We start from the raw sequence: 13390 nt of genomic DNA on the forward strand, positions 1-13390 counted from the left end.
CAGAGGTAGCTTTCTTAGATTAGCTCGTTCGACAGCTTTCCCCCTTGTGCTGCATTGTACATAATTCGTCGATCTAACCGCGATACTACCTTTTATGTTTGCCGGTCCGGCCGGTCGTGGCACTCCAAAACGTTCTAGCTTTTGGAGCAACCCGTCCACCGAACCACCGAACCACTATCATGTCCTTAAGCTGCCGTTGTAATAACTTGGCTGTAATGAAATTAGGCATATAATATTATGAAGATCTTCCGGAGATAATATCAAACCGGGCATTAAGAAAAGTTTTTCTTATTTACAGCAATAACAGTTGAGGTTGGGCATGATTACAAAGCTGTAAGCCTAAATGATGCCAAACCAGCAAGGATTCTTATTACCTATTCAATTGTCACATCTCACCCCTTAAATCGAAGATCGTTAAACTGGTGTCGCATCAAGACTCTCTGTACATCGTAGGGTTTAGAAAATATTGCAACGCCTCTGATTCTTATATTCCTAATCTAACTTACCTCTTAGCTCCTAAGTCTATCAAGGTCTTAAATGTTCTTCTAAATCTGAGTGAGGTTTGCTTGCGCTTGTGTACCACACTAGAATAGGAATATATGAAAACACTAGCCTAGGTAGTCCAACTTAACTTATCATCTTTGTTCATGAGCTCTACAAACTGGTGGCTATTCTTTTCCAACCAGTCCGCTCGATTGGGACTACATACATCCGCCCCTATGAAGAGGTATCGTAATAACAAACCTCTACGTTATCTTTTTCCTCCTAATAATCAAAAGAGAAATTTTGTTCCTCGTGGGCCATCAAGAAGCCTGCTCCAACAGCCTCAAGGGGGGACTTAAGAGAAGAAGATGAATAGTAATAATAATAGCGCCGTAACTTCGTCAGGCTCAACGCGGGAAAATCGTTGCGCCTGTATCAATAAATGCTCGGAGGTATCAAAAAAGCGTTTAAGGAAATGCCAGAAACTTTTTTCTTTTCAGAACGGAACCAAACAAGCAAAGCCCTAGATTTTCAAAATCCGAGCCAGAATCACAACCACGAAAATATCAAAAGAGAGAAAAATGTTAAGAGTAGAAAGTAACAAGCAAAAACTGGAATGTGTCATCTAAAGAGAAAATCCCCAATTGGCGTGGCTTACGTTCCATCGAAATACCTAAAGGGTCTATGCTCGAACGCGCATCCATCTACTGAGCAACCAGACTAAGATAGGGGGGAATGTAAGTAGCGTGCACATCCGAAGGGAACTTGTTAACCAGACGCTCCACCAAGAAATCAACCCCCCCTAGGACCGCTAACCCTGGTATCCAGGATATCCACTATTGAAACTCTGAGCAGGTGGCGGCTGCGTCCACGGCTGGTTAGGCGGCTGCTGACCGCGGCCGTAACCTCCAGCACTCGGCGGACCGCCATAGCCCATAGGCTGCGCTCCATAACCAGCAGGCGACTGAGCTGGCGGTCCACCGTAGGGTTGCTGCTGACCACCATACTGACCTGCTAATATAGATGTGAGCACGGCAGTCGGGACAAGAATAAGCGGGGTAGAAATCACATACCTCCATATTGCGGGAAGAAGGTCGAGGGGGTGCCTGGGTACGCAGACGCCTGGGCACTTTGAGGGCTAAATGCTTGTTGCGAAGGATCGAAACTTCCCTGGGCATTAGGGGTCTTGTCTTTACCCCACTATCATATAGTTAATATCATCTTCCAGGGATCACAGGATAAATTCAACTTACGCTGCACTTCAGAGGTCGTCCATTGACATTGTATCCGTTTAATTGGCAGATAGCCATAGCAGCATTCTCGTGGGTGTCCATCTTGATGAATGCAAAGCCTCGATCAGCTTGGAATCGGGATTCGGTGACATAGCCAAAATTTTGGAAGAGGGGGACGACGTCATTCTGAGTGGTGTAGGGGGTCAAGTTACCGACATAGCAGGTAGTCTGCCAAGCCGGCGTCTGGTTGACAATCATGTCGTAGCTCTGAATTCCATGGGTAGGGAAATGGTGGTGACCATAAGGGGTAGTAGGAGTCATGCCCATAGCTTGCATCGCCTGCTGTTGAGCCATTGAAGGCTGCCCTTTCTGGTTGGCCCAGTTGCATCGAATTGCACGAGAACCCAACCACTCTCCATCCATCGAACTCAAGGCTTTCTCAGCATCCGCACGGTCTCGGAAAGCAACGAAGCCGTAACCGCGAGAACGTCCAGTTTTCATGTCCCACATAACACGAGCTTCCGAGATGGTTCCAAAAGCCGAAAAGGCTTGTAGCAGGACTTCATCGTTGACTTCGTTAGATAAATCGCCGACGAAGATGTGAAAGTGGCTCGATGTGTCCTCCTTGTTGGTAGTATTGGACTGATAGGCCCAATTGACTCTAATCTCCTAAATCACGCGTTAATCTTGTTTTTGTAGTAGGAACAGGGGAAATCTTACAGCTTGGTGGACACGTCGACCATTCAACGTCTGCATAGCACGCTCAGCCGCGCCAGGGTCATCATACTCGACGAAACCGTAGTTATATCCCTTTTGCTGTAAAGAGTTAGCGCATGTCTGAAAGTGAATTATCACATAATGGGTCTATAGTTATAATACCGATACAGCCCCTGGAATATCACGTACGTTCTTGTCTGGGATTATCTTGACATTCTGAACATGCCCGGTGGTTTCGAAAATCTGGCGCAAGACATCTTCCGTAACGCGAGGGTCAAGGCCACCTACATACAAGGCGCGCTTGTTAGGCTCAGGTGCCGCACGTCGCGGGAATGGGCCTCCACTACTAGGAGACATGACGCCTCCCTTGTCAACAGCAGACATAGGAGAGGTGATGGCTGTAGGGATAGGGTTTGTGTTCGGCGGGATGTGAAGAGGCGGCGGCGGCATGTGGGTAGGATTGGCCTGGCCATTCTGGTTGTCAAATCCAGGCGCGCCAGCATTAGGCTGCGGCGGCGGAGGTAAAGTGGCAGAAGTATCAGCCATTGCGAACTAACAATTAACTGAGATATTGTTTAGTGATGTAGTAAGATTGTCGTGCAAAATTAATTCGTTGCTGTAATGCGACAGAAATGAGCAGGCGAAAAAGCTGATTTGCGAAAAAAAGGAGGGGTGTGGTTTTCTGGATTAAAAAGGCTCCCAATTCTTATCAACTTGGGAAATTGTCGTAGCTTCGTTCAGTTGAGGTCGTGAACAAAAAAAGGTGAGGAAAAGGTGGGGTATTGAAGATCCGATCTTATTGTCCTAGGAATTTTTTTTCTTGAATACAATGGCGCGCTCGTGGTTGGCGAATCTATCGGGATTGTGCAAATAGTATGCAGAAATGCGCAATGGCGAGTAGGAGACGGAAGAAGGCGAAGGCAAGCTTTTTCTTATCGAAGAGAGAAATCTCGAAAGGAACTTGTTCGAGAGTAAAGACGCCGATACAATGCGATTCTAGACGAAGACGTGTAGAGGAAGAATGTCTTTCGCAACTCAAGGATGAGAAAGGCCGCCTAGACTGAAGAGATACCAAGAGTGACGTTCACTTTGCTGTCGGCGGGACGTGATAGCGGCGGAGCAGGAACGTATGCAGATGCAACGCCTCAAGCGACCGACGACAGTAAGGAAAATGACAAAAGTGAACCTTTACCGATTGGAAAAAATACGACGACGGCGACGAGACGAGAACAAAGATGAGAAGGAAGAGAAAAAGGAAACTGCCTTAAAAGGAGGAGTCCCCCGATTTTCAACACACGGCACCGACGATACGTGAGGAATTTCTGCACACGATACGGGAGATGGAGGAAGGAAAGGGAAGCAAACGGGGTCTAGCAGATGCGTCTTTGGATTGGGTTTTTTTCAGACGAGTTTGATGGATAAGTGGAGAAGCCTTGTTCAGAAATGTGGAGATGGCAGAATGTTTCGTTCGCCAGATGACTACCCTAAAGGTACCTATGAACACACAGGTTTACAGGGCAATCTGGTAGGTATTTGATTGGTACCATACCTAGGTAAATATTAATTGCTACTTCTCACCCAGACACTGAAAGGTGGTGGGGTAGAGTTGCTAAGCCACATGAAGCATCTAAGAAAGATGTACGTTTCTTAGGTACCTACATATCTGAGAGGCTTAGGTAATAATGCACAAACGTGGGGTGATTGACCTATCCGACCTGCCAACCTTTTGAATTGCATGTGCGCTTACTTTAGGTACCCCACACTGTTAGGTACCTAAGTAACTAAAATGCATCAATATATACATTATGGGGCTGGGGGGGTCTACTGACATTATGTCAGCAACGGTGTCGGTGTGGTTACATAATTACAGGGCCCTGATATTATGTCAAGACCATGTCAACAGGTCGATATGATGTCTGCAAGGCTTGTTGTACCGATTTTATTACAGGTACTTACAAGTCAGTATTAATCGACAGTATGTCAAGGTATTTATCATGTCAGAGATACTGTCTATTTCGCCATAATTACCAGGCCTGTTGATGATGTCCAGGTAGCCATTATGTCCACAACAATGTCAGGAATTCAACACGATGTCAAATATTCAACACGATATCAGGTATTTAACATAATGTCAGCCCCGGGTATATACCCGGGTATATACAGGTTAAATAAGGGCCCATAGTATGCATATATACTGCAATAAAATAAACTTTAATCGTGATAACCTCGTAGTGTAATGGTAAAACGCGTAGCCCGTAATCTCGTGATGATATTTCAACGTAATCTTTTCAATTGACTTTTACATGTGCCTGTGCTGTATGCGATATATATAATATGTTGAAGGCCCTGTATTAGATTACAGGGCCTTCTATTCTTTTATTTTATTTTATATATTACCTGGCCTGACATTATGTCTTGGCCTGACATAGTCTTGTACGTGACATATATCGATTAGGTGACCGTGACTACCCTTGGTGACAATATCTAAAAAGCCACTCTTTCCTAATATATCAGTATTTTGAAAGCAATACTATTACAAGAAGGTATAATCGTGTACGTAGGGTAGGTATTTCAGACCTGGTCATCCTTATATTTTAGATATGACCACCCCCAAGGGTGACTATGTTACATATACTAGCCAATCACAGTAGTAACAGTCATTTGACAAGCGCATGGCCGACATTATGTCCACCCCTTATCATGATTGCTGACACCATGTCAATAGACCCCCCCAGCCCCATAATGTAAGTATCTACATGTACCTGATGCAACCTGTCCATATCACTTACATTGCTTATATTTTTCACCTCATCATTATCCCTAGATAAGATGGGTATCCATTAGACTTGGGCATGGTCGGGCTAATTATCTTACTATATGACTTGTTTCATTAGGATACTGCTCATTCAACTTCTTGATAGAAATAGAAATTACAGTACCTTATCAATGCATGCAGAAATGACATTGCCAAGTAACCATCCTTTCTTGCTGAAATAATAGAGAGAGATGACAGGTTGTTTCTACAGATCAGAGCTTGGTGTATGTACCTAAGTACCTTATATCATGACTTTTAAACAAACAAGTACTTATAATTCTGATTAGTTAAATATAATTATACATACCTATCTTACCTACCACTTGTTCCTATATTATAACTACCCAAGATCAATAGTAGCAGATCCGATAGATACATGTACTTCAAGTATCTCTTTAGTATGCCACCAGCCACAGGCCAAGGCAGCCCTACGCAGTTGAATGAACCAATACTAGTGGGGCACAGTGTCCGGAATTAGTAACCTTATTCTACACACGTACGTGGGCAAGAGTAACAGTTATTCATTTAAAACTTGGGTTTATGGTCTTAATAGCAGCACTTGCTATAAAATTATTAACCTAGTAACGCTTCACCATATTTTCTACAGAATACTTAGTCAGCACTCAACTACCTACCACCTTATTTACCACCACCATTTATCCTCTATCCATTATAAGAGGTACGAATACGTCACAACGAACATCGGCTACAATGGCGGCTCCGAAGCATGATCCTCTTGAGATCTTAGACAAGATGTTCAACGAAGTTGTAAGTTGTTCATTACTAAATATATCCTGACCAAGAGACCTAATTAACGATATCATCGCAGCTGGTACAAACTGGAAAGCATCTCAAAGCAAATGCCAAGGATGGCCCAAGGAACGTCAGTGCAAGCAACGCGATACGCGCAAAGACGTCAGATTCAATGACGGCGTATCACTATGCTTTGGACGACCTTGAAAGCGAAATTGTATGTACTTGTCTGTCGTGTAGCCCTCGCCAGTCTTCGGACTAACTCCATCAACAGATTAGGGCCAAGGCCGTTATTCTGCGGGATCTAGAGAAGCTACATGCAGCCCGAGCTCCTGTTCCTGCTCCCGCGCCTGCTCCAGCTCCAGCTCCGCAGCCTGTGGCACCACCGGCACCAATGATGGAATTGCCGTCCTCAGCGGCACATACCATAAGCGCCCCAGCCTTTGCTCCTAAGCAACAGCACAAACCGACAGCTCCATTCCCCGACATGGGTATGGGCATGAGCATGTCTACTGACGTAGTTGATCTGACGTCTAGCGACAAGAAGCCGTCGCCACGGGTCTCAGCCAGTGCTATTAGGCCGCCAGTTAGAGCCACTCCGCCGATAAAGAATGAAGTGAAGCCCTCTCCAAAGCAGCTACATAAGCCTTCGCCCAAGCTAGCTCAACCTATTAAGGTAACTCCAGTGCCTCCGCCGCAGATCCCCCGGCTGCAACCTCCTCAACCATCTGCCATGGGACCAGCGGCTACAACCCAATCGCAGCCAACAGCACCGAGTGCCCAACCCAATAGACAAGTCCATACTACACCAGCAGCACAAGCCGCCCAGGACGCGACTCTGAACGCTACGCTGGTGCCTGCTAACGCCGTAGGTGGCGATACTAATGCGGCAGGGGGTAGCAATGCGCTGGGTTTCACGGACATGCAATTCTCCCTTGCGCCATCGAACACCGAAGCATCGGGGGCACCTCCGGCTCCAATGCCTGAATTTGATCTAACGACGTTTGCTCCGCAGGAAGGGGGTAACGACATACCACTAAATACCTCTAAGCTTGGTAATACTACTGCAGGGGCCGCTGCAGGGACCAGTCAGAACAACACGGTACCCCCACAGCAGCCAAAGGAAGAAGACAAGACTGATACAAACCTTGATGACTTGTTCAACCTAGACAACACTAACGGCGGAACGGACAACATGTTTGACTTGGGAGGTGGAGGTGTCAATGATAGTACCTTTGACGATATGATGTACTTTGACAACAACAACGACGCGGATCTAGCACAGTTCGACGAAGAATACTTCAACTTCCAGTAACAAGCCAGGTTAATGGTTTATATCACAATTCTTGAAAAAAGGATTGAATACCATACGATGGTAGGTTTAGAAAAAGGTATATCGTCACATCACAGGAGGATAGGGGGGACGTTTCAAGCAACCTCTTTCTTAGATATGGCCTTAGCCGGGATTATAATCAGTAGAATATATTGGACGACGGATAATTAGTGATAGAAGATCCTAACTAGCGTACAATATATTATAATTTTATGGTCAGTATTTGAGAAGCATGTACATAATTCCTTGAACCACCATGCTTTTCCTACTATAGGGATCTCACTCGCGTGCAAACATCTGGAAGTATTGGTACTCAGATATAATATTTAGTAGTGTTCTAATTTCACCCGTTCGGTCGAGGGGGGGGGGGTTTATTTATGTATATATAATAACAACTTCCACCAATAACTAGCCATCCCCTTTTCTTTTCTGTTTAGATCGACATAACTAAATCACGAGGTAATGTCAGGACTCTAAACAAAATGTCTAGAGCAAAATTTGTTCTTAGTATGTGTAGTCACTAGTTTCCTATAGCTCATGTTTGGAACTTCATACAGAACAACGAAGCTGTTTCTATGTCCCTTATATCTATCTACCTCTTATAGATTGATAAATAGAAAATAAAGCATCGTATCGACGATACTAGATAAAATCAACTTAGTAAAAAATCACTATTTAAAATCAACATATATAATATGACTACGGGACTCGGTGTGTATATATGGTGCTTGCATTTACTTGAAGAACGTCTCTTGAGTGGGAGCAAAGAAAAGAGAAGGAAATAAACAATACCTACTAAATTTCAAAATTATATAGATAAAAAAAGAAATAAGAAAAAAAAATAATTAACAAAAAAAGATCGGAAACCGGGATCCTATCCTAGGCATTTGACCAGAACAAGTTGACCTTCTTGCCGCCCTGCTGTGGAATCGAACCCAAGCCCTACGAAAAACCCCTCGAGGAGTTATTTCTATCCCTACTTCCACAACAACTCGGCCAATGGCCATTTTGACCTCGCAGCTGCGGATCAGGGGTGATGGAAGGACCTCTTAGTGCGCATTATAAACCTATGTTGCGGAGGGGCAGGGAAGCTGGCTGCCTGGCAACGGTGAGGATGTATCTAGGTAGGTACGTATTTCTTGCCACCTGCTGCGCGCCGACGAGAGCTGTGATACGGTTGGTAGGTATCTGGTACTTGGCCATAGCAAAATTACCTACCTTAGGTACCTAACTTTATGAGAATAGTTCGTGGTGTCTATGGCTTTATACAATCGTGATATTTGAAGAGAACGTAACCTATCGCAAACATTCTTTGCTACCCCCTATTTCTTGCACACCATAACCACACTCTAAAGCTGTAAAATAACGAAGAGCTTTGGATAAGTAGATACTTAGTCACTTCCTCCTACGTAAATAATTTCAAGATATCCCCTTTTTCTATCTACCGAGGAGGTAGGTATATATGGACGGTGATGGTGTTAGCTTGACTAGAATATGATCATTTCATTTACATATTAATTACCAGAACATAATGTCCCTGCAATGGAAGAGTAAAACATTCAGTTTAGGTAGCACATTAGTAGAATATCCTGAGTCACATAAAAAAAAAGAAGAAAAAAAAAGACGGCGGAGTGAACCAAAGGACTCGAACCCAGCACCGCGAAAAACCCTCCCGGAGAAACTGGGTAGCGACCCCAATGACCCTGCGGGAAGTTTGTTGCTGTCAGAACCGCATGACCAGAACAGCTACCTAGCTAGAGCGGCTACGCGGCTCCGAGTGCTGAACTGCGCTGCTATTTCGTTACATATGTATCACGTAGGTATGTACCTAAGTAGCGCCACCAAGGTAATAAATAAATACCTAAGGTACAATCCATTCTAGCAAGCTTTACCATAAGTCACTTTGTATTTCTACATACACATCATCGACTTATCTGTAAATATGTACCTAATGTATGTAATTCCGTACCGAGATCACCACGCATACAGTCCGCATCATATGACTCCAGGCAGCAGAATAACGAACGGCTTATATAAGAAAGGGGCGGTGTTATACGCGTATTATTTACATTATATACGCGGAACGCCTGCAATACAACATTTCCATCCCTCTCCTCACGAATGACAAGATAAAATTGTAAGCAATAACTTAGGCAGTTATGCTTTATAATAGTATGGAAATAAAGGGTATCAGAACCAAGCCCAGTACACGCCAACCCGAGCAACCACCTAACCACTATCAAGTACATCATCGTCATCATCATCCTCCTCGCCCTTACTTCTGATCAGATTATATATACCCAAAAATAACACTCAAAAATATATACCTAGAACCCTCCCCAACCCCTATCCCCTATCTCTCTAACATCTCACGACCCCCCTCACGGCCCCTGAGTAACCTGGAACATGGGCTTCAACAAATCCGGCAATTTCGCATTCCTCAAATTCTTCCAATCGGCATCGAGCAGCCCCCAGCTCTCCTCCGCGCCCACAGCCCCCTGCCGCACATAATACGACCCCTGGACCGCCCACAGCGCCCACTCGCCATCGTTGCCCGTGACGTAGTCGCGCAGACACTGGAAGTAGCTATTATCCTCGTCCGAGAGCCCGTCGTTCGGACCCCCCGTCATCCCGAATCCGAACTCGGAGAGGATGAGCGGCGCCGTGTAGTCCTCGCCCTGCACGAGCACGAACCCGTCGAATAGCCCGTACGTTTCCTTCAGCAGGTCGCAGTTCCCTTTGGCCAGCGCGAACGTCACCGTGAACGAGTACGCGTGCCATTCCCACACGTGCTTGCCCTGCCACCCGCTGAAGTCGAGCGATTTGTTGACGCGCAGGTGTGTTAGGTCGGTGGCGCTCTGCGTTCCGCCGATGATGATCAGGAGGTCTGGGTTTGCGCCGTGTACGCGCTGCGCGCCCTGCGTCATGTAGTCGTACCAGTCGGCGCGGCCGTTGGTGCCCTGGAGGAGCCACTCGCGCACCTCGTTGCGGAGGGACATGCCGATTACGCCGGGCTGGGAGACGGACCAGGTAGCCATGGCTTGGAGCCCGTTGAGCCAGTCCTGCGTTTTGAAGAAGCGGCTGTTCCAGTCGTTGTATCCGAAGCCTTCGTCCCACCAGCCGTTGCCATCATCGATGTTGCCTGGTGCTTATTAGATCTCGATTTTTCCTCTCCATATCTCTTTAGGGGGTAAGAGGAATGTAGTAGGAAAGGGGTTACTTACAGCACCAACTCGCCTTGCTGACGTGGTTATCTAGAATAGTCATAACGCCCCTCTTCCAGAGCGCCGCGATGACAGACTCGAAGACAGCGCGTGTAGTAGCGCCGTTCACAAAGGGGTTCTTCTCGGCGACCTGAGAGTACATGCTGTTCATATCGGTGGCGCTGACGTTTGCTGCGCTAGCGGCGTTGACGAAGGAGTCCGAGACGAGGACGTCCGGGTTGAGAGCGTGGTCGATCGAGTACGTCAGGCGCACACAGTTGAAGCCTTGTTGGTGGATGAAGTCGGCGATGTAGTCGATCGATTGCTTGTTCAAGCCTTCAGGTAGGTTGGCTTCCTGATGGCCGGCCCAGTTAACACAGCGCAACTTAACGCGCTGGCCGTCTGCGTCCAGGATCCATCGCGACGATGTTGATAGAGGTAGCTTCTGAGCGGAAGTAAGGGCTGCCGGGAGCACTGTGGCCCCCAGGACCGTGAGTAACGAGAGCAGCTTCATCTTGACAGTATCTGCCCAGTCGGTATTAAATACTGGGATTCGAGCGTATGTGTGCCGTGATACGGGATTATCTCTGTACAGCTAACTACTATATTATTAGGCGTCGAAGCGTTTTCAACACCAGTCTCTCAAGTGGGCGAGTCTGGCGACACAGCTAGCTACCAACAAAAACCAGAGGAAAAAGCGACCTGGAGTGCGGATTTCCCGCTGTATATAACGACCAGCAGGTCCAGCCGAAAGAGGACAAGAACCAGAATGTGAACTAGAACGTGGTCTCCTAGATCCAAGACAGTATCACATAAAAACGGTAGACCGACAACCACGATGACGCGCCCTCAAGCCGAGTAGCCAGCTCTCCGCATCGCTACCTGACCCTTACCCTGCCTTACCTGCATTGGCAGCCCACCGACCTTCCCGATCCAACAGATTAATGACCAACGCACCCCCGAGCCAGGGACGGATATTCTCGCCACGAGATCGGTCGAGGCCGAGACCCAGGGGTTGCACATTAAGAGAAAGAGAAAGAGATGAAGAAAAAAAAGACGTGCCTGACCCTGACCCAATAGGGGACCTTATTTGGAGATCAGGAACAAGTGCCCCTCATCAGAGACAGAAGCACATGCGATACCTACTGCATTCGCTGCAGAAACCATGTCTACTATACTATACATACATACTATACCCAACGCACCGGTGGAGCTAGGGAAATCAGCTAGCTAGTCGACATATAACATTACCGCGCTCATCTCTCTCTCTCATCCAACGAGAAGTCGAACCAGGGGATAATAAAATTCCCAAGAATTTCCTAGCTAGCTAACTAGCTAGATACGCAAGGGGGAGCCCCCAAAAATCAGAAAAGGGTTAAGGTCCAAAAAACAAGATGGCGGCAACGGCAATTCTATAGACAAGGTTACGCCGTCACGACCAAGACAAGGGTGATCATAATAGTAGACCGCATGACGGCAGCGGCTGATTGGCCGGTTTACTGATGAGCGGCCGTCGAATAGCGAAGCTAGGATTGGGGGTGGAGAATCGGGGAAGAGCAGGGAGGGGAGGGGCAAAAGAATTATGTGTTATGTGCTGCGTAGTTGTTGGAGATGGATGGATGTCTCCAAGAACATTAACCTAGGAAGTTCTGGTAATAGTTAGTGTATGTAAGTAGGCAGGTAGGTTGTGTTGCATGGCCTCGCATGAGTGGTGGCTTGACGCCGGTCAAGCTGAACGGGATGGAACGCCGGCGTGCTGTGGGGGGGAGAAGAGCGCCACAGTTGGCTAATATTAGGTACCTATTACTGTAAATAAGGTAGGTGAATACATCACATAATATAGGTACCTAGCTCCTAATAAAAGCTTACCTCTTTGTAGGTACCTATCTCTAACCTCATATGAGTGTAAGTACATAATATAAAAAATAAACCAAAACCAACCGAGATTTAATTTTGGTTCGATGGCAGGTTGCATCGCAGCATTAATAATTCGACCTGCCGTTGATGTCGTGCCTCATCCTCATCTTCCTCCACCGAACCTGATCCTAACCCGGCACGTAGCCAGCCACTACCGCAATCACCTGCTCGCCCGTCCCCGGGTGACCTGCCTTCGAACGAGCTTGGCGGGTGATAACTTAATTCCAACCCTCTTCGTCGTTTTCCCTATGTGAAATTATATAATCTACCTACCTAGGTTAAGTTATTATTATTATTATCATCGTGAAAAGGGACCGTTGGTACATAGTGAATATTCGTAAGAATCAACAATCATCAACCAACCCCATCCCAAAATCTTCATTTTCCCTTTTCCTTCCTTATCTTCCCGTGACAGCTAACTAACTACCTACCCGAGTAAAGATCTCGACGATCCCTAGCTTGCGGCGATTTTCGCACATCGTTCCTGCGTCTAGACTAGGGCCACGGTGTGGAACTACATATGTATGCCGCCAGGCTAACTCCGTCTGCCTTTCGGATCGACGAGGCTATTTTAGGTAGGTCCGTAGCTACGTGGGAAGAGCCGGCTATATCGGTGTATTTAGTTTCGATTCTTGTTAGTCCACTTCTATATCTCCCTGGCTAGACAAGTAGTTTGTTTGCTGATACATGACGAGTTGAGTTTAGCATAGGATTTGCTATCAAGTCCTCGTAAAATGGGTCCTATGTGTCGCTTGGTTTTGCTATAGCCCAGCTTCCTACGGGAAACACGTAAATTCTAACTGGACACAAGCCGAACTGCCGAGCTGAGCCAAGTGCGGCGCAACATTTCGAATCGCTTCATAAAGGCTACACGGGAATTTATCACAAGCAGAATCCCCCCCTTTGGAAATAAAACTGTCTATATTATATTAGCTAA

At 46.4% G+C, this 13390-nt stretch overlaps 3 protein-coding genes across 3 annotated transcripts; 1 reads left to right on the forward strand and 2 right to left on the reverse strand.

The window, feature by feature from the left end:
• Positions 1–1294: 1294 nt before the first annotated feature.
• GL218_01713 (Oligouridylate-binding protein 1B) lies at positions 1295–2978 on the reverse strand (the record flags this gene model as incomplete). The annotated part of the gene is made up of 5 exons (XM_033578193.1): positions 1295–1497; positions 1557–1683; positions 1737–2384; positions 2436–2531; positions 2622–2978. The coding sequence occupies 5 exons, from the start codon at positions 2976–2978 to the stop codon at positions 1295–1297; spliced, it is 1431 nt and encodes a 476-aa protein (XP_033438903.1).
• A 2980-nt stretch (positions 2979–5958) lies between these two features.
• Positions 5959–7315, forward strand: GL218_01714 (uncharacterized protein; the record flags this gene model as incomplete). Its single annotated transcript, XM_033578194.1, has 3 exons — positions 5959–6015; positions 6077–6217; positions 6275–7315. 3 exons carry the CDS (start codon positions 5959–5961, stop codon positions 7313–7315), a joined length of 1239 nt encoding a protein of 412 aa, XP_033438912.1.
• A 2399-nt stretch (positions 7316–9714) lies between these two features.
• Positions 9715–11050, reverse strand: GL218_01715 (putative cellulase family protein; the record flags this gene model as incomplete). Its single annotated transcript, XM_033578195.1, has 2 exons — positions 9715–10475; positions 10558–11050. The coding sequence occupies 2 exons, from the start codon at positions 11048–11050 to the stop codon at positions 9715–9717; spliced, it is 1254 nt and encodes a 417-aa protein (XP_033438910.1).
• Between the last annotated feature and the right edge of the window lie 2340 nt (positions 11051–13390).

Source organism: Daldinia childiae (genome assembly GCF_008694065.1).
Source record: "Daldinia childiae strain JS-1345 chromosome Unknown Scaffold2, whole genome shotgun sequence".
Taxonomy (NCBI): domain Eukaryota; kingdom Fungi; phylum Ascomycota; class Sordariomycetes; order Xylariales; family Hypoxylaceae; genus Daldinia; species Daldinia childiae.